The sequence below is a fragment of the Mauremys mutica genome, chromosome 8, assembly GCF_020497125.1.
Source record: "Mauremys mutica isolate MM-2020 ecotype Southern chromosome 8, ASM2049712v1, whole genome shotgun sequence".
Lineage (NCBI taxonomy): Eukaryota > Metazoa > Chordata > Testudines > Geoemydidae > Mauremys > Mauremys mutica.
The window spans coordinates 14743102-14765357 of NC_059079.1; the positions used below are offsets into that span (position 1 = coordinate 14743102).

At 41.6% G+C, this 22256-nt stretch overlaps 1 protein-coding gene across 8 annotated transcripts in view; it reads right to left on the bottom strand.

Moving 5' to 3' along the window:
* Positions 1-13074: 13074 nt before the first annotated feature.
* The window catches only part of OMA1 (OMA1 zinc metallopeptidase), a 32463-nt gene continuing 23281 nt past the window's right edge, over positions 13075-22256 (bottom strand). For 6 of the 8 annotated variants that reach the window (XM_045027944.1, XM_045027948.1, XM_045027943.1 and 3 more), the window contains one exon: positions 13075-14926. In XM_045027944.1, coding sequence (XP_044883879.1) covers positions 14702-14926 — 225 coding nt within the window. In that variant the 3' untranslated portion in view covers positions 13075-14701. Of the gene's footprint in view, positions 14927-18443; positions 19141-22256 lie in introns of those variants that run through there. The other 2 variants (XM_045027949.1, XM_045027946.1) reach the window with 2 other exon arrangements.

Consider the following 22256-nt stretch of genomic DNA (forward strand, 5'->3'; position numbering starts at 1 on the left):
CATGTAACATATCTCAGAAAACGTTATGATCTACTGAATATATTCATCCCATTTGTATGCATGTATCATTTTTAGATTCGAAGTTATGAGTATTGGCTATGTACTTGATTAATTTTAAGTAGCCTCGGTGAAGCAGTTGTTCAGCTTCCTGAGAAAAGACTATTCTCAGTAAGTGCCCAGTCAAGAAACACTTAAGCTAATAATGAACTTGGAGACACCTATCCACATCTGAGCTTTCCCGGGAATGTGGCCTGGCTGGTAAGGAACTCAGTCATGCATGGACATGTGACTTGCCCGTGTGACTCCAAAATGCCATCTTGGAGTTGAATTCTGGATAGGAGACAGGAGGGGATCTCCACCCACAAGAGAAAGTCTATTTAAGCCCCTGGGTGACACCTCCATTTTGTCTTCAGCTGGCTCAAGAGATAGCCTCTCCACCCCCAAAGGATACCCAAAAGAAACTGGAACAAAGGACAGGGGTGTGAGTGATTGCTGAACCCAGACTAGGAGGTAGCTAGTCTGTAAAAGAAGCTTACTGGAACATTTCTGAGGGTGAGATTTCATCTGTAATCACTTTCTTACTGTAGTAGGTGTAGACTTGTGTGGTTTATTTTATTTTGTTTGGTAATTCACTTTGTTCTGTCTGTTATTACTTGGAATCACTTAAATCCTACTTTTTGTATTTAATAAAATCACTTTTTACTTATTAATTAACCCAGAGTATGTATTAATACCCGAGGGGGAGGGACAAACAGCTGTGCATCTGTATCAGTGTTATAGAGGGTGAACAATTCATGAGTTTACCCTGTATAAGCTTTATACAGGGTAAAATGGATTTATTTGGGGTTTGGACCCCACTGGGAGCTGGGCATCTGAGTGTTAGAGACAGGAGCACTTCTTAAGCTGTTTTCAGTTAAGCCTGCAGCTGTTGGGGGATGTGGTTCAGGCCTGGGTCTGGGTTTGTAGCAGGCTAGCATGTCTGGCTCAAACCAGGCAGGGTTCTGAAGTCCCAAGCTGCCAGGGAAAATAGGCTTAGTGGTAGACCCAACACATCAGTTGGCAGTTCCCAAGGGGTGTTCTGTAATCCAACCTGTCACAGAATGATGTCACCAATGAGGTCTATTTCCTTTAGCAACTTGCATTCCTGTTACATGCATTCTCCACAGATGAAGAGAAGAGGAAACGATAAAATCAAAAGCTGGGCTGTTCACAAGCATTTCATTACTGAGGATGGGTAATCAAGTTCAGAAAAAAATCACTAAACCTCTCCCTGCAACTTGTGACACCTTGGGCCCAGTATTCAGACTACACATATATAGCTCCCGTTGACTGAGCTGGAGTTCTGGGCACTCAGCACACCCCCACAATAAGGCCCAAAGTTGTCTCAAGATTCAGTAAATGAGGCACCCAAAATCAATGACCACTTTTAAAAATTGTGGTCTCCCTGTCAGAGTTCAAAGATAAGAAGAAGTTACTCACCTTGTGCAGTAATGATGTTTTTTCGAGATGTGCATCCCTGTGGGTGCTTCACTTTATGTGTCAGTGCGTCCCTGCGCCGGAGATCGGTGAATACGGTGTAGGGAGGTTCAGCCATGAGTGCTTCCTATTTTGCTGACCCGTCTGGCAGACGTGATGGCCATCAGAAACGTGACCTTCATGGAGAGATCAGGTTGCTAGTGGCTCAAAAGGTGGTCTGGTCAGACATTTGAATACATGATTCAGGTCCCATGGTGGTGTAGGTTGTTGAACTTCCAAATACATGTTCTGTATACCCACTAGGAAGCATCTGAGATGCATGTAGGGTCATTCTCAGCTGGGAGGCAGCCCCTTTGCACCACACCACTGGCTGATTCAGTTGCTGGTTTAGGGCATGTGGCAGGAGCAAAAGGTGGTAGGACTAAGGTCTTCACTATAACCCGTTTATCTCCAGATGATTTAGCGGCTCCTTGGAACCAATAGCCAGCAGTGTAATTTAGAGCACTGTCTGCAAATTATGCTGAGGGTAGAGAAATAGGAATAGGAGAGCACTGCTCTTACCCTTCCTGAGCTGTGCGCTACACAGCCTGAAAAGTACTATGCAAATACAATGCATTATCATCAATGGTGACTTTATCAGAGTTCTGCATTTGCAGTCAGGTTTTCAATTATGTATATTTTTCTTTTCTAATTAATGTGAAGTGAGGTGGAATCAGTCTTTGCAAAAAAAAAAAAGTTACACTGGCTTTCAAGCCATAAATGTTAAATATTTTCAGCAGAACAACTCTGGTGGTTTATAGAGCTGAATGGACAATGGTAAGTACATTTTTCTAAAGAAAGAAAGTTTTCATTTTCTGCTTTGACAAAACCCCCCAGAATTGAACTTTTTTAAAACTAAAAAAAAGCTCACACATGACTCCTTATTCCCACAAATTTAAATAATTGACAACATACCTTCAGTGCTGCTGATGCATGAATCACCATAAAACCAGGTTAATTTCAGTTCCTTTGTAAGTTGTGAAGTGTGTGTGGGGGGGGGGGAATCAAAGTTGCCAAATGGAGAAGAACATAATTAGTACTGACATATTTTGTATTAAAGGATCTAAGACAGTTTTGAGGAGCGGATAGAGGAAAAAATTTAAAAACAGAGAAAGGAATACACAGTCCTTTTAAAGAACTTCCTTTTGTTTACCTCTTGAGGTTATACCTAGGGCTGTCGATTAATCACAGTTAACTCTCGCGATTAACTCAAAAAAATGAATCATGATTAATCACACAGTTTAGAATACCAATTGAAATGTATTAAATACTTTGGATGTTTTTCTACATTTTCAAATATATTGATTTCTATTACAACATAGAATACAAAGTGTACACTGCTCACTTTATATTTATTTTTATTACAAACAAACATTTTCACTATAAAAACGATAAAAGAAATAGTATTTTTCAATTCACTTCATACCAATATTGTAGTGCAATCTCTATCATGAAAGTGTAACTTGCAAATGTCTATTTTTTTTTGGTTACACAACTGCACTCACAAACAAAACAATGTAAAACTTTAGAGCCTACAAGTCCACTCAGGCCTACTTCTTGTTCAGCCAATCGCTAAGACAAACAAGTTTGTTTACATTTACGGGAGATAATGCTGCCTACTTCTTATTGACAATGTCACCTGAAAGTGAGAACAGGCATTCGCATGGATGATGACCCAGCACATGTTCATTTTAAGAACCCTTTCACAGCAGATTTGACAAAACCCAAAGAAGGTACCAATGTGAGATTTCTAAGGATAGATACAGCACTCGACCCAAGGTTTAAGAATCTGAAGTGCCTTCCAAAATCTGAGAGGGACAAGGTGTGAAGCATCCTTTCAGATGCCTTAAAAGAGCAACACTCCGATGCAGAAACTACAGAACCTTCTGCTGGTGGCATCTGACTCAGATGATGAAAATGAACATGCATTTGTCTGCACTGCCTTGGCTTGTTATTGAGCAGAATCTGTCATCGGCACGGATGCATATATTCTGGAATGGTGGTTGAAGCATGAAGGGACATATGAATCTTTAGCACATCTGGTATGTAAATATCTCACGATGTCGGATACAACAGTGCCATGTGAACGCCTGTTCTCACTTTCAGGTGACACTGTAAACAAGAAGCCGACAGCATTATCTCCTGCAAATTGTAACCAAACTTGTTTGTCTAAGTGAGGGGGGAGGAATAGCTCAGTGGTTTGAGCTTTGGCCTGCTAAACCCAGGATTGTGAGTTTAATCCCTGAGGGAGCCATTTAGGGAACGGTGGCAAAAATCTGTCTGGGGATTGGTCCTGCTTCAAGCAGGGGTTGGACTCGATGACCTCCTGAGGTCCCTTCCAACCCTGATATTCTATGATTGGCTGAAATGGGACTGAGTGGACTTGCAGATTCTAAAGTTTTACATTGTTTTATTTTTAAATGCAGGTTTTTTGTACATAATTCTACATTTGTAAGTTCATCTTTCATGATAAAGAGATTGCATTACAGTACCTGTATTAGGTGAATTGAAAAATACTATTTCTTTTGTTTTTTACAGCACAAATATTTGTAATAAAATAAATATAAAGTGAGCACTGTACACTTGGTATTCCATGTTGTCATTGAAATCAATATATTTGAAAACATCCCAAAATATTAGACAATAGAATACTATTTATTTGAACAGCAAGATTAATAGAGATTAATTTTTTTAATCGCTTGACAGCCCTAGTTAAAAGGCATGGTCACCACAATAAAATTAGGATTGTTAAATTCAGAAGAGAAAAGATGTTTCCTACTATAACATTTAGACCATGGAGATATAGAGCAGAGAGATCACAGTGTCAGGATGTAAAGACCTTCCATGCAAGCTTATAACAAATAGGCATTTGTAATTCTTTATCAATACTTACTACTTCATTAAACTATCTCCCCCACTCCCTGTAACAACGGCACAATATTCAACAGAAATTTGTGAGTTCCAGCCACATCTCTACAATATGGGGAGGCTTTTGTTTTTTAAATATATACTAAGTCAAAATGCTAAATTATTTCAATACAGCAAACTCTCTTTTCCCTTCCTCCAACTACTGTACACAAACAGACACATCGGCTTGTGCTGTGACCCACACTGACCTAGCAGAAAATACAGGACTTGTGGAGTGGGCACAGCCAGAGTGGAAAAGATTCTGATGCAGCTCAGAATTCTAAATGAAGCTTTAAATACATACTAGTATTTATACTACAATATTTATTTTCTAAATGGAATTACTGGGTTCCATCCCAACAGTGATTAGGGTCAGATAACCTTCTCAAAGACCACTAACGTGCTTTTATTGACAATGATTCAACTATTCAAACATACTAGATTTTGAAATGAAAACTTGTAGCACTCTAGCCATTAAATATTACTTAAGATATATGGTAAATGTTTAATTCTGAGTACAGGGGAGGAAAAAATGCTCTTGATAAACACAAGATATACTTTTGTAGTTTGTCAGCCCTGTTTCTCCTTAGTAGCCAAACCACACATGTGGGTATACATGGAAAGAGTCCTCCATTCAACATGCATTATAATTTGCTGTAATAATCCTTTGTTTAAAAACAGAACAAGTGTGCAGTAAACAGCTTATCACGTTGTACGATAGAATCCTTCCCTACAGCAAGTCTGATATGCCGCAGTGAAGAGCATGCCTTTCTGAAGCACAGGAGGACAGTTATATTGTACTAATTTCTAGACATTTAAAGTCTTTATTTAAAAAGCAAAACCAAACTAACAAAAACCAATACACTGCACACTTACAGAGCTTTAGGCCCAGGGATCTCAAGAGGCTTTACAAGCAGCATAGTGCCACCACTGCAGACAGAGAAGTATTGCCATTTTGCAGATGGGGAAACAGAGGCAGAGAGAGTTAAAGCTAAAAATTTTGAAGTGGCCTTGGATTTTGGGTGCCCAATTTGATATTCCCTAAGGCTTGATTTTCTAGAAGTGTTGAGCACATGCAACTCCCGCAGGAGCGCTAAGCGCTAAGGAGCTTTGACAAGTCAGACATGTGTCCCTCAAGAACTGAGGCAGACAAAATCAGAAGCCACTTTTAAAAAATATTTGGGCTTAAGTTACTCGCTCTAGGTCACAGAAGTCTGTGGCAGTGCCAGGAATAGAATCCAGCTGTGTCTCACTCTCTGCTTAATCACTAGACCATCCTTCCTTTCGGTGAATGTGATGCTCATTAAAGATGGCCTCTCAACAGTACTGGAAAGAGCAGCTTTCCTTTAGGCACAGCATGGGCAGCAGCACCAATTCACTTCCACCCTTTTCTGAGAAGCCAGAAAGGAAGGTGATGGGGAGAGAGACTTGGTCTGCCTGCCAAGAATCTCAACAGGGTGTCAGCTGCAATCGGGGTTCACGTGATGTGACCTTTCTCGCATTGGAAACTAGACTGAGCCGAACAACTCATCAGATATTTTTAGGGGAAAACTATTACACTAAATAACCTGATTTTAAAAGGGCAGATTTGGAAATAGTACAAGAAAAAGCAAGGTTATTTTTGACAACTCTTTTGTGCCCCTGATTTGCTGTTGCTAAGATTCCATGTAACACCTTCTTGTGAAGCATGCGGCAGAATCTATGCTGCATATTAAAAATGTATTAATGTAGCTAATTTTACACTATAATTTAGATTTTAAAAAACACAAAAATTGAAAGTCATGATTCCCACCGGAGCTGTAATTTGACCACGCTGTATGCATGTGAAGGAAAAAACTGTTGCTTACCTCTCGTAACTGTTGTTCTTCGGGATGTGTTGCTCATGTGCATTCCAATAGGTGTGTGCGTGCAACACGTACATGATCCCTGGAAAGCTTTTCCCCTAGCGGTACCCGTCGGGTTGGCTGTGGAGACCCCTACAGTGGCGCCTTTATGGCGGTGTACACATGTCCCTGCCAATCTGCTGTCTGCTCAGTTCCTTCTTGCTGGAATACTCCGACAGTGGGGAGGTAGGCAGGATTTGGACTGAACATGAGCTACACATCTCGAAGAACAGTTACGAGAGGTAAGTAACCATTTTTTCTTCTTTGAGTGATTGCTCATGTGCATTCCAATAGGTTACTTCCCAGCCATTACCCAGGGAGAGTGAAGGACTTCCCTACCAAAAACAACATCTCACCTCGCCTGCTGGGTGATAGCATAGTGTGAAGTGAAGGTGTGGACTGAAGACCAGGTTGCCGCCTTGCAGATATCCTGGAAAGGGACCTGCGCCAGGAATGCTTCAAACGCTGCCTGCGCTCTGGTAGAGTGCGCCGTAAGCGGAGGGGCTGGAACTTTAGCCAGGTCATAGCAAGTCCTGATACAGGACGTGATCCATGACGAGATGCACTGTGATGAGATCGGGAGCCCCCTCATTCTTTCTGCGATAGCAATAAAGAGCTGTGGTGATTTACAATAAAAAGCTGTGGTGATTTATCTAGAACATCACTGCAGTATTGTCCCTGAGCACTGATCCAGGCCCGCCTTCAGGGCATGTGTGTGACACTTGGCATGCCTGGCGAACCACCCTCGGCTCCCTTACGTTGATGTGCAGCGATAGCTCTGCATGGGACCAGAGGCCCTGGGTTCTGATATTCCCCAGATGTGCTCCCCAACCGAGTGCCGAGGCGTCCGTGACCAGGGACAGCGTAGGCTGGGGTTTGGCAAAGGGTACTCCCACACAAACCAGCTGTGGTTGCAGCCACCAGCGGAAAGAGCCGAGAATCCGAGGTGGGAGGGTCACTATTGAGTCCAATGGGTCCCTGCCTGGTCTGTGCACTTGCACTAACCATGCCTAGAGGAGCCGAAGGCGCAGCCTGGAGTGCTGTACCACATATGTACAGGCTGCCATGTGCCCCAAGTTTCATACAATTTCTGGCCATGGTTGTGGGAAAGCGGAATAGGTCTCAATAACGTTCATGAGCGCTTTGAAACACAGTTCAGGAAGGAACGTCCGCGCGTGCGTGGAGTCCAAGAGAGCGCCGATAAACTCTGTTCTTTGTGTGGGGGTCAATGTGGACTTGGGCTCGTTCAATATAAGTCCCAGCCTGTGAAACATAGCCTGGGCCAGGGACACGTTTTCTGCCACCTGTGCTTGGGACTCAACCTTAATGAGCCAGTCAGAAATACGTGAATACCTGCACCTTGGGCCTGCAGAGGAAGGCTGCCACGACTGCCATACACTTGGTGAACACTCGGGAGGCCACTGAGAGGCCAAATGGGAGCACCCTGAACTGGTAGTGCTGTTCACTAACCACAAATCTGAATAAGCATCTGTGGGCTGGGATAATAGCAATGTGAAAGTACACGTCCTTCAAGTCGAGGGCAGCGTACCAGTCTCCTGTATGCAGGGAGGGAATGATAGTGGGCAGAGAGACCATGCGAAACTTCACCTTCTTTATGAATGTGTTGAGGTCTTGTAAGTCCAGGATAGACTGAAGCCCACCCTTGGCCTTGGGGATGAGGAAAGAGCAGGAGTAGAACCCCTGAATTCCTGAGGAACCTCCTCTATTGTCCCTAGAGCTAGGAGTGATTGCACCTCCTGCAAAAGGAGTTGCTCATGAAAGGCGTCCCTGAAAAGGGACAGGGAAGAGGGGTGGAAGGGCAGGAGGGAGGGCACAGAATTGGATAGAATATCCAGCCCCTACCGTGCTGAGGACCCAGCGATCTGACGTGATCTGAGACCAAGCATGGTAGAAGCGGGAGAGTCGATTCACAAAGGGCGGGAGGGGGAGGATCCAAGATGGCGACTGGTGCACTGTCCTTGGGCGCATCTTCAAAAGTTAGGCTTGGGGCCAGGGGGCTGTTTGGCTGAACCCTGGCCTTAGCCCGAGGAGCATTGCGGTGGGCACCTCTTATTATTCCTGCCCCTTCTCCTTGATGGATCTCATCTAGGAAGCCCAGGGTAGAAGCAGGACAAGGACTGAGGTCTAAAGGGCTTTCTCTGAGGTGCTGGGGTGTGTAGCCCCCGAGACTTCACAGTCGCCCGAGAGTTCTATAGGCCTGTGTCCATGTTTTGAGTGAACAGGCCCTTGCAGTCCAAGGGAAGGTCCTGTATGGTGTTCTGGACCTCCGGTGGGATACCCAAAACCTGGAGCCATGCACTGCACCTCATTGCAATGGTGGTGGCCATGGTTCGAGAGGCAGAGTCCACCACGTCCAGTGCTGCCTGGAGGGCGGTCCTAGACACCACTCTACCCTCCTCAAGGAGTGCAAATTCCTTGTGAGAATCAGCCGGGATTAACTCCTGGAATTTAGCCAACGAGCTCCAGGAATTAAAGGCATATCGCTAAGCACTGCCTGCTGATTCGCTACTCGAAGCTGGAGCCCACCAGTCGAATAGAGTTTACAGCCAAAGAGATCCAGCTTCTTGGCGTCCCAGTGATGGAGGGGCACGGGGGGCTGACACTACCGATATTGGCCTGGATCCCTGACCCTGACGGTAGGCCCAAGGGGTCCAAAAGGGCCATTGTACTGGGCCCTGCCACTGGGGTGGCCAAGTGATGGCTGGTGCCAGTTGTTCCACTGGCCTATGGTGCCGGGATCGGTGCCAGGACTGGGAGTGGTGGTGGCTGCATCGGGAGACAGAAGATTCGGCATCTGACTCTGACAAGTATTCTGTACCCAACCACGGAGGAGCAGAGCCCGATGGTGCCTGCGAGCGGTACCGGGGAGATGGAGATCAGCGCCGCAACATCATGGGCTTCCCCCGATGGCGGTGTCGCGACGGATGTCGGTGCAGTCCATGGTGCCGTTGCCGGTGCTACTGACAGTGCCTGAGTTTGCAAAGCCAGGCCCCACACCTGCGGGGCCGAGTACTGTGCCGTCATGGCAATGAGGTCTCGAGCCACCTCATATCTGCCCCAAGTGGAGGAGAGGTCAAGCTCTTCCTCCAAATCATCCCAGGTAGGGGAGTCTGTTCTTGCTGGACTCGATGGCTCTGCCACTGGGGCTGAAGTCAACGGCACCGGTTCTTGAGGACGCACCCCACTGGAATCCTTCCTCGGCTTCTTGATAGAGGAACATCCTGTCTGGTTTTTTTTTCTTATGCAGCACCAGGGACTGCGAACGGTGCCGTCTGGTGGCACTGGCCTTGCAGGCCAGGGAGTGGTGCCAGTGCTCCCTGGTGGAGTCCTTCCTCAGTACCGGATGTCCCAGCACTGAGGCCACTGCACTGCGCACCGAGGATGCCGGTGTTGGCTCTGGCTGAAGGGCCGACTTCATCAGGAGGAGCTTCAGTTGATAGACCCGCTCCTTCTTAGTCCTGGGTCTGAAGATCCTGTAAATAGGGCACTTATCTGTCTGATGGCCCTCCTGCAGGCACTTGAGACAGGCGGCGTGTGGATCACTTGTGGGTAGGTTTCGCGCACCTCTCGTACGCCTTAAACCCCTGCAACTGAGGCATGCCCCGGCACCAGGGAGAGTAAAATGGGGGAGGGGGGAAGGCCCCCTAAGTAAGCTAAACTGATCTACAACTATTAACAACTAACTAACTAATGACTATTTACACAAATACAAGGGAACCACTAGGTAGGCACTTGCAGATGCAAGAGACTGAGCCATTCCAATGACCGTCACAGGTGGTAAGAAGGAACTGAGCAGGTGGCAGGTCGGCAGGGACATATATACACCACCATATAGGCGCCACTCTAGGGGTCTCTGCAGCTGACCCGACGGGTACTGCTAGGGGAAAAGCTTACCAGCAATCATGCATGTGGCGCGTGCACACACACCTATTGGAATTCACATGAGCAATCACTCTAAGAACGTGTGCTACAGTAATGCAACATCCTGCATTACTTGTATGAAGTTCATTTTATGTCTTCATATATGTAATACATAGCCAAGCTAGGCTTGCTGTGGGAATTATGACATTGAATTTCCTGACGTCTTTGTTTGGAATCTCAGCCACAGCACTAACAGACTTTAGGAACTGTTTCTTTAGTGGGGTTAGGCAGAGAGGAAAAAACAATGAGGCCTTCAGAGACTGGTCAGGGTACACTGAAGGTAATGAACCGCTAAGGATTATTCAAGGTTTGTGCAGATAGCTGAGCATATTAACCAAACATGCAACATGCAAACCTCTGCAGGCACACCTAGCAGTGGACGACGTGCTGTGCATGTTAATATGTAGTTTTCAAATAGCAATCACCTCAATTTGTTTAAAAGAAAATGTGATTTTAGAAACAATAGTGCTGGGGATTGAATCAGACCTCCTGGGCTCTATTCCCAGCTTTCCCCCTGACCTACTGTGTAGCCTTTATCTCACTGTGCCCCAGTTTCTCCAACTAGAAAACAGGTAAATAGTTCACCTATACAGGTGTTTTGAGAGGCTTATTAATATTTGTGACCTACTTTGAGCGATCTAGAAATGCCAGTTACTATCCCTTGCTAAATCCACGCCACATCTGAAGTTTAAGAAAAATTAAATGTGGATTAGAAAGCAAAGTGATCTTTTTAACATCAGAAAACCATCTGAATAGAATTTTACCAACTCTTCCTCTTTCCACCCACCAAGAAAATCCTATGAACTGAGTATGCATAAGAAATTTCAGCACATTGAGCATTTAAGACAGTTAAGTGTCTGAAGATTGGGGATTATACTAGAAGTGCCTTTTCAACCTTAAGTATTGCAATAGAAGTGCAACACTACAGAAGAGCTTCCGGAGGACAGAGAGTAAAATAGCCTGAGTTTGCACATTTGTTTCTCTTTTTAAATGACTTCAAACAGAGTTTCAAAACAAAATGCATTTTTTAACAAGTACTTTGCTTTGGTTTCTCAGCATTTATAAATATTTCACATCAAGATAGGTATTATTTTAAAACAAGATGCGAAACGTGACAAAATAAAAAGTTACAAGACGACAATTTTATTGTAAGACTGACTTGTGTGCATGTCTCCTGCTTGTCAAATTTCTCAACACTCCTAGTAAGGTAAATGCATAATAAATTTAGTATTGTGTGTACTGTGGACTTAATCTTTCCATAAGAAGTTGTGAAGCACAGTATGCAGCACTGACAGTAGAAGGTAGAAACATTTTTACCAATCTGTCTTAATTTTACATGGTACTTTTCCCCCTGTGACAACATTCATCTTTCAGTACTGAGTTCCTTTCACTTTAATTCCAACTTCTTTCTTTCACTGGAGTCCACTAAACTATCCAATTGCAGCATAAGAGTTTTACAGCTAGTTAGAAGTTGGTACTTGCAATATTTTTCCTAGTGGAAGTATATTTTAAAATTAACTCCACAAGGATTTAGAATTAGTTTCTTTAACAAATAAAAGAAAAGGGCCAGTGTAGATTTTGCTCAAGGCTCCCAGACCTTTGGAAAATAACATTTTTTAATTTCATCTATTTCTGTATGGGCAAGAAAGTAATTTTAAATATTTAAACAAAAATTCTATAGAGGCTTAGGCAAATGCAGTGTATAGGTTTTAGAAAGCACTTAGACACATGAGGCTAACAAGAGGCAGACTCAAGAGATGCAGGCTTTTGGTATCCTAATTCTTTATGCAAAAATGAAAGAAGAAATCTTTTAAAAGCACTCAACAAAGTATTAGAGTAAGATCAATGTGCAAAATACAAATCTAGATTTTGAACATCTCAAATTCAGAGGCTGGTTCAGGGTCATCTTTATATGATAAGCAAGGCATTTATACACTGGAATTTAAAGAACTCTTACTTATTGAATACCAGTATTTGTATCCCAGACATTCACCAACATAACACTTAAGCCAGCTAAAATGGACCAATAAAGTATAAATACAATATTTCTGTAGTTTATTTACTATAAATGTATTTTTAAAAATGCATGAACTCTATAAAAGTTCTCTAGGTTCTCCCTCATCTCCTCTGACATAAAATCATGTTGTATGTCAACCAGAAGGACTGGAAACAAAATAAGTTTTGACACTGGGGTGGGAGGGAAGAAGCATGGGGGTCTTGACTATACAGTTTAAGTTATAAAATCCACAGGGAAATCTAAATGGTGTGTTTTTCTGTTTACCTTCAGGTGACAATGTCCAAATGCCTTAACACATTGCTGAATGTCTGTTACATAAATTCCTGTCACTAAGAATAAAAATAATGGATGGATGGATAATGGTCAGGCTGGACCTTCTGCCTGTTGCCAGTGGTGTCTTGCATACAAATTTAAAAATAGCTTGCAAGTAATATGCAGTCAATCTGGCCTGGAAAACATCAGCACAGTCAACCATTCAGGTACAGCCCATTCACCCCCAGAGATGTTAGATGGCTCAAAGGACTCAAGTTCTTTGGGTTAAGTCAGCAAATAAACTATTGTTCAAACTCTTTTTCAGACTCTGTGCCTACAAACCAATGCTGAATATGGTCTTTTCAAAAAAGTTTGCATTCAAACTAAATTAAAAGGAAAAGAAATTGTGCTTTGTGTAATACATTCTAAAATTTCACAGTTCTCCATTTTATAATGAACGGGATCATTCAAATGCCATCTGTACCATGATGTGATGCATTGTCAAACATCCTAATAAAATCCTGCAGTTTTCCCTCTTACCACATAGGAAAGCATCAGTAATTTTCTTCTTGAACTTTAATAAAAAATGGATCCCAAAACAATACATAGTTAGATCATGCATTTCAATCAGTAAAAGAAAGGGATTTCTTCCTCTTCTGTTCACTGTATCATTCTTTTAGTCCAGTAAGACTAGCACACTTTATTTTCATGAATTGGAAAGTAAGAGCCTATCAACCAGCTGAAAATAAACATGATGTGCTGGCTGTGCTTCATGGAAGGCCTAGCTAAATGGAGGAAAGGTCAGTCCATCATGAGAGGACAAAGAATAAAATAAATCTGTAGCAGGGAGCTTCTTGGGTGGGGGGATGATTCTTAGCTTCATATTACAAGGCTCTATCTGGTTCTGGACCTTTTCCCAACCTCATCAAATGAGGCTGCACAGCCTGCTAGTTTAACTCCCAGGCTGGCAAGGAAACGAAGGAAGATTGGCTCCTCAGACGTACATGATTTGAAGGAACAGAGATCTTCTGCCTTCCACCTATATAAACCCTGATGAGGGGCTCCTCAAATCACATTTGGCATTAGGGATGCCCAAGTAGGTGTGCCAATGAGGAAGAGGTCACATCCCTCTATTCAATCTGAGAAGCTCACTGTACAATGGGGCAGAGGCATGGTCTCACATATCTTCCCAAGCTTCCTTTTGGAGGCATCTCCTTCACGTATCCTTCTTTACCTGATCAACTCCAACCAAGGCCTTGCATTGGGAACTACACTCATCATCCATTCCTCCCCTGGCAACTCCAAGTAATCATCTCCCCTGTAAGAGGGACAGACTTGAGAGACAGACTTGTAAACTAGCATTAGATGGCCATTTCCTAAGGAGAAATAAACTTTCGAAGTAGGATGCATTGTCTGAAAAGCTTAGAAGTTTCATAGGTGGTCAAACCCTAATGTATTTATAGAGCACCAATCACTAATATTCAAGCGGTGATCTGTCCAGCCCAACTGCCTCTGAAGTGAATCTGCCTGTTGAAGAAGCATCTTGATCTATTAAAGAGACACCATTTAAAGAGATCACTTGCAAAATATCCCAGTGCTACAAGTGACAGTTCTTACATATTTTTAAAAGAAAAAAAGATTCCCTTGTATGTTTTCTGACTTCACTTTTAAATATAATTCTGCACAACCCTTCTGGATTACTTTGAAGTGAAATGCTGAAACAATTCATATTCTAAAGTGCCTTTAAAAGATATTTAATTAGAAAAATCCCAGCAGAGAACCATCCAATTAGGTGGATGTATGTACAGCCCACTGGCCATTTTATTGCTTCTTTTCTATTCGTGGGAATGGATTGTACAGAGATTTCTGCCCCCCAACTGAAATGATTTACGTTTAGCATCCCTTCTTGAGTAAAAGTCTCAACTCCAATACACCGCTCTCTGTATGCAGGGAGAGTTCCTCATTGCACTGAGTGGGAGATCACAAGTTTGGGAACACAGAATACTGGTGGCTTGATCTACATTGTGATACAGAGAAACAAGTTTCTCTCGATGGATTTTTGGCACCATGGAGGTACAAACATGATTTGTCCATTTTATCATCCCAAAAGAATCAAAAGTTTTGCAGGGAAAAAAATCTGTTCAGTGAACTGTTTGTAAAGTTTTTCAGGTGAATGTTTTTCCCTTCAGCTCGTTGGTTCCTTTTTAACTGCAAAAGTTATTGGAATCTTTTCCTCCTTTTGAACAGAAGGAAAATCCACTTTTGGCTTTGCAAGATCATGCTCAGTAGCATTCTGGCCTTCTTTATCCTTAGATGCTTCCAGAAGATGCTGCATGTTAAGTTTGAAAATGAGGCGAGGGTCTGGTCCAGGAAGAGAGGGGCAATTGCAGCTCTTTCTTATTTTAAGTGCCTATGAAAACAAGCAGAAGAAATCAAATCAACTTACTAAAACAACGTTGTAGGTAAAAACAATTTAGGAGCATGCAGTTTGGTGCATGACAGTCAGTCCCTTAGCTTTCCAGTATGAATTGTATTTGTTAGTTATATGTTAGTGACTTCAAAATTAGGTCTATACACATATTATGAGACAATTTATCGAGGAAAACCAAGACCTCCTGGGGTCAGAAGAGCCACTAATATGGTAAAAGATACTGTTTTTACAGAGAATGTTTTCTCAGACACTCCATGAAGAGTGGATTACTTTAAGAGGTATGGTGCCATGGTGTTAACTGTATACAGCAGAGGTAGGCAACCTATGGTACGCGTGCCAAAGTCAGCACATGAGCTGATTTTCAGTGGTACTCAGACTGCTCGGGTCCTGGCCACCGGTCCAGGGGGGACTCTGCATTTTAATTTAATTTTAAATGAAGCTTCTTAAACATTTTAAAAACCTTATTTACTTTACATACAACAAAAGTTTGGTTATATATTATAGATTTACAGAAAGAGACCTTCTAAAAACATTAAAATGTATTACTGGCACACGAAACCTTAAATTAGAGTGAATAAATGAAGACTCGGCACAGCACTTCTGAAAGGTTGCCGACCCCGGTATACAGCATTGGAAATCCACAAAACTCTCATAATTTAATAAAACAATGTAAAGTCATAATATACTCTAATATTTAGTACTTATCATTATCATGACCACTTTCATATCTGCCGTTAAATGCTTTTTAGCCTTACTGAAAGAAAGTAGAACACACACTTTATGGGCAAATTACCATCCAGCTGCATTTTTAATCCTTGCATCAGAAAGTTCATTCCCTGTATGTTTTACTCCATTTGTCTCAATTCCCTTCCTAACCTCATGTTTCAGAAGAGTTCTTGTCAGAGTTTCCTTGAGTTACTTACAGCTAAATCCTGCCCTAGCCATTGGGAGTGGTGTTATGGGGAAAACTACAGAAAACAGTGGCTTAGACCCAGAGTGAGAGAAGAGGGCGACCATGCAGTGGAGTTCACACTGCAGATCCTTTAAAAAAGAAAAAAAAAAAAAAAAAAAAAGAAGGGAATAATTCACCCTTGGCTTAGGTATGCTACAGACTAGAATAGCCACACTCACTTTTGCAATATGAAGTGTATTTATGTGGACACAGTGGCTTGCCCTTCTCCCTCACCTACCTAGTTCAGTAGGTATGCTGCCCTGCTGCTAACATAGCGAGCAAGGGCTGACTTAGATTCCTTATATACCTACAGGGAGGGAAGGATTTGCCTCAATTTGAAGTTCATTCAGATCCTTCCAATAGGGGTAGTATGTACAGATCACTTCTGCAATTTTTAAAAGGAAAGAAAAGTCCAGCTTAATAGCTCCTTTTACAAAGAGGTTATGAAACCACGTTTTTCTAACGAAAATCTTTTTAGTGTAATAAACTGATATCTCTGGAACTGGCCTAGAAACAAATGGAATTTAATAGCTCCAACTGGCCTTTAGAAAAAAGCAAGTTCCAGAGACACGACAAGTGTTTCTCATCTGTGCTATGTGATAGTTTCTGGTTGAAATGCAGTGTTTGAATCATCACAAACACAAGTTTGGGCTGCAGAGATTCCTCTCAGTTATAACTTCTTTTTATTAAATAAAAATATAAGTTTAACATTTGTGGTTCTGCAAGCTAAGCATCCAACTATTCCCCAAATTTTATCATACATATCAACCCAACTCTGCTTCAGTGACCAATCAATTTCAAAACTGTTATTTAGAATGACAGACTAAGAGTTTTCTCTTGTTCTCTTACAGAACATAAGCTGCTGCAAGACTGCATTAATGTCAAGCAGCATTATTCAAGGCAAGTAGAAATATAAATCTTTAAGTTGTATCCTTAAAAGGGCAACATAATCCTCTTTTAAATTAATTTAGCAGTTTAAAATCTCTGGTTTTCTTGACTATGTAATGCTTATCTTCCTTCCTTGGGTTCACTTATCTAAAATATTGGCGTTCACAACATCAAGAGTTACATGCAATAGCTCTGGAGTAATATTCTTACCCTGCAGAGGCCTCTGCTTTCTTATTACACAAAGCAGCTGGAGGTGCCTGATTAAAACACACCAATTCATAATCCATAAAAAACTGAAGTCTACTATTATGACAGTTGAAAGGCTATGTTTAGCATGGGTCTTCCTGTTAAAGACAGAGCTGCATCCACACTTTAGGGAGTGAGTGACTTTTGCGATGATTTTGCATGTGGGTATTTGTCCTTGGTACAGAGGATTCAGTTCTATTTAGTGGATGCTCTTTCCTAAGCTCAGGTGGCTCCTGCTATTTTTTTTTAAGTGCAAATAATGTACTCAATGCAGCAGAACCATTAAGATGACATTTCCCAACTAGTTCAAGAAGCCTACAATGTCCTCTTTCTGGAAGATAAAGCATCCCAATGCCTACCTTCAATATCACTATCATAACTTCAATTCCAATAATTTGGGGTTGCTCGAGAAATTCCACTTCTACCATCCAATCCAGCTAATTTAGTTGTAAGGATAGTGCATAGACATTCCCAATTAAATGCTTACAACTTACCAAGTTAATATTTTAGATAAGTAAACCCAAGGAAGATAGGCATTATAGTCAAGAAAACCAGAGATTTAAAATTGCTAAATTAATTTAAAAGAGGATTACGTTGCCCTTTTCAAGATACAACTTAAATTTTTATATTTCTATTTGCCTTGAATAACCAGCCCTGATATACTAACAAATCCAGTCAGAACCAAGGCAATATCACCAAGTTAAATCTTTAGTGGAGTACTTGGATTAGGTTGGGGTTTGCAGGCACATTACTACTGTTTTTTTCAGGCTCCCATTACGACAAAAGCACTGCGCTGCACTGCAGAAGAGAAACTGTTAATGATGAAGATCACCCTGTGTGTGTGTGTATTGACACAGAGAGCGGTCACCAAGTAATATTATTTCTATCAAAAGATTTCAGACTTTGGCTTGTAAATGGCAAAGGCGGAGCAGATTTCTACTACAATATAGCTGTAGCCACCTACAAACAGCAATGGGGTGGAGGCCTGCCTGTGCCGTTGCTTAGTACCTCACCCACACTTCTCACTCACATACACCAAAACTTATTGTGGCACAGTTGGCTGTATGCAGGTCCTGGGAAAGAGGATGGATTTTATCCCTCAGTAATATATATATATATATATATACACACACACACTTCACCACTGTCACATTCCTGGGCTTACTGAACCTGACACCCCTATGCCTGGCCTCTCTGAATACACCTCCCCTCAGGTCTCTGGCCATCACCTTGCTTGGGATGGAATCACACCATTCTCCCACTTTAGGATCTTCCTTTGGATTGCAGTCCCCGCCGCATCAACCGTGACTGCCTCAGAAGGCCTGACTAACGTACTGAAAATGATAGTGGTACACAGTGATCTGACAGTCCTTTTAATGGAAATTATTATTTATTAGAACAAATGCATTTCAGAGAAAACCAATTCTTAAAACAATCAGACTGTACACATATCTAGCTGACTAGGTATGTAACCATCTTCCACCTGGGAATCCTGGTAGGTATAATTCTCTTACAGCCCACCAAGACCTCTGGGGTTAGTTCATTCCCTCAGCTCAAACCATTCTCTCCCTCAGCCTCAGGGAGAGAGTTCTTTAAGAGCTGTTTAGTCCTTTTGATCACCCCCTCAAGACCAGATCTCATTTTAACTGATTACAGCCCTTTGATCTGTTAGGTTATGTTTATATAACCTCTGTAAGCGAGCCTCCCAGCCTGGGTCAACAGTTTCAGGCTAGCCAGGCTGCCCCTAGTGCTCAAATAGCTGTGCAGAGAGCACTTGGAAGTTGCAGCTTGGGCTGAAGCTTGGCCTCTGAAGGGGGACGTGTTGAGAGCCCAAGCTGCAACGTCTATGCTGCCAACTGTTATTTTTACAGCACTAGCATGAGCCCCGCTGGCCAGAGTCTGTTAACCAAGCTGGGACACTTGCTTCTGTGGACTGTGTAGACATACCCCCTATTTCACAGCCGTGGCAAAACAAGGCATATAACTAGGAGGCAGAATGTAAGATCCACAAAACCGGATTGTTTTTCAAGTAAGTGTACACGGAGAGCAGGGTGGGTGGGTGGTGGTGTCCTTTTCTGGGGTCACTCTCTTCTTGGCAACAGTCCTCCTGGAATAAAAGCATTCTAAGCATATAATAAACATTCCATTACCCCAGTGTAATACAGTCTCTATCAACAACTATGTTACATATCTGTATACTTAGGTTATTACATAGCAGCTCCATGACTGTCACAACCACCTTTAAAAGGAAAGCTACAGGAAAAGATGCATCCAAGTTGCTTTAGCATTTTCATCATAGATTGAAAAGTTTTCACCAGCGATTGGATACGATGACATTCCAGGGGAGGCGGGTGAAAGAAAATAACCTTTTTTCTCTCATGTTTTCTAAAACTATCATTTCTCCAAAATAGCACTCTTGTAACAGCCTATTTGTTCTGGGCCTGAAGTAGACATCAGTGTGTGTGTGTCAGGACTAAGTATTCTCTCTCACTCTAGTTTAGAAAATGTTACTGTCAAGCTTGTTAACGTCATAAAATGTAGAAGCCAATTCAATTATACTAGCTAGTAAAATATCTGCCTTTACTTATGTCACAGACAAAATGAAATTCTGGAAAATGAATAGTGCTTGTATAGTATATACACAGGGCTTGTACATATTTTCTTGTACTTCAGGTTTACCTTTATGTTCAAATAATCTGCTTGCTGTAGATGAGAATCCTAAATAATTACAAAATTCATAAGCATGAGTCACTTTGCATTCCAATTCTGATTTTACTAAACTCACAAGATTGAGAAAAGACAATGGGGGAAAAAGAAAAAAAGGGAAAAAAAGGAACTTGCACAGAATTATATATCCCTCAAAGAGACTGTTCTATATCCAAGGACTGTGGGCAGCATGGCAGCTCAAAAAGAGGACAAAGATAATGGATATTAGACAAGTTGGTCACCAAAATATAGACTACTGCAGAGTTTGTGTTGCAGAATCAAGCTTCCAATTTTATTAGTTGGAAATTTAAAGCTAATCATAAATAAAATACCTGTTATAGGTTTTGAATATTTGTATTTGGAGTTCTACATTTCAGATGCAATTTTCATGTTGGCTTACAATACTAGTTCTCTATTTCTCTCAACTACCCTCATAATAATATAAGCAGCTATAATACCCAGATCCCAATCTTGCTCAAAGACAAGTTATGATGTACATATTCAAAATGCTGTACAGTGTCATCATATGAAAGTATTCTGAAATGGTTATACTATTAAATGTCGGAAGGTTGATGCATGTATCTGTTCTCCAATTTTCCATACAAGCATTCTAGTTACTATAATAATTTATGTTAATCATTAGGCTATATACTGTAAGTATCCTAAGTATATAAAACAACTTTTACCATGAAATTATTTACAGATTTAAAACAAAAACAAAAAAAAACACATTTCCAATGGCTCCTTTGGTCAGTCTGTATGCAGCTGGTTTGCACTAATAGTTGTCTTACTATCTTAGAGAGTAAAAAAATCATTCAAGTTAATAGCAAACAATGTAGGTTTTTTGGCCTTAAAAGATAGAGTAAACAATTCTAGACTAAGAATGATCAATTCCAGATTTCTGGCACTATAGACATTTCATTCCCTGAGATAGCTTTGGGTCACATCATTGTAAAATGCAATGTCATTATCAGAAAGTGTCAGAAAAACCTTTCCTATGGTGCGATGAGAATGCAGAGCAATTTATTGTGGTCTTGCTCAGAAAGTATGCTAAGAAACACAGTAACATTATTGAAGTGTCCTTTAAAATTAACTGTTTTCTTTCACTGCCATTTGGTTGTCTGGAAAAAAAATTCTACTCTGAATGGTTGAGTAGTAGGGAATGATTGGCAGGGTCACTTCAGCTGAGGTACTATCAAAAATGGATACAGATAGAGAGTTTACCATCCCCATTTTGAATTTTGCCTACTGCCAGTATAACTGATAGTATATTTTCTCTTTAGCTTCATGATACCATAACAAATAAATCTTCCAAGAGATTTACTCACACAGTTTCCCAGTAGTGTATCTTGTTTTCCATTGCTTGGTGTATGAACAATACTGAGCATATCATATGGATACCTGTAGTGCGGCAATGCTGCAACAAGAAGCTGTTGCTGGTAAATAAAACCTGGCTTTAATAGACTAGCACTGAAAGCAACATTCCCATTTTTCTTCTAGCTCCTCACAGTGTCCTCTAGATTGGGGAGAGACAGGCACCAGGTCAAACAGAACCAATTATTACCTCTGCCTATAATTCTTTCTAGCTGTTGAGCATCAGTTCCACTTATCCACTGAATTCTTCTTGAGGGCACAAAGCCCTTACTCCTGCTTCCCCATCCCACTCCAAGCGTGTTTGAGGTGGAATGCAAATTGTGTTCCTCTTCCTCAAATATCACTGGGGGAAGATGACTTCAAGACCTCCCCCACCCAACCTGCCTGATGGCTGCTCTTTTCAGGGGCTGGGGAAAGAAGGAAGGGTTACTCCACCTGGTAATCAAGAGATCAAGCAGTGATAACACAATAAATGCCAACGCTTTCCATGGCATAAGAAAACTTTTTTTGCTCTTAGATTTTATGTCATGCACCAGACCAAGCAATAATTCACTACTGCCCTGCAAGCCAGCTGGTACTTGTATAAAAAAAAAAAAATCACGGTCTCTATTCCTTTGGTACTGATCTATCTATAACGAGGGCTCCAAGAACACTGTTCACATTTTCATTTTCCACTTCAGCCACTGTGATAGGATTTTATAACATTCCTATTAAAATCAGCTCACAACTTAAATAAAGAACACTGAGTTATTCTGGTGAAGCAGGACATTTCTAGGGTAGGTTATTTTTTAAAGAAGCTGTCTAGATATCCTTCAGTCTCCCACCCACAACCATTATTTTGGCTTATGCCATCATTTAGCACACTAATTGTACTTTTTCCAATTGAATGAAAGTCTTCTCTTTCTGAAAGTTCTATGGAAACGGAGTATTCTTATGATCCCCATGCTAATAAATCCCCAACAGTCTGAACTTTGCAGCAGGAAAAGATTGCAAGTGATAGTTGGCTAGTTGTACAAAATATGCAGCAACCACTTGTTTTGGGATGAAGTAGTAAGTTTCAAAAAGCAGCTCATTGTTGGAAAAAGAGGAGTTGTGATTTGCTGCTGCAAAGGGTAACAGCAGACAGAGAAAGCCTTTACTTAT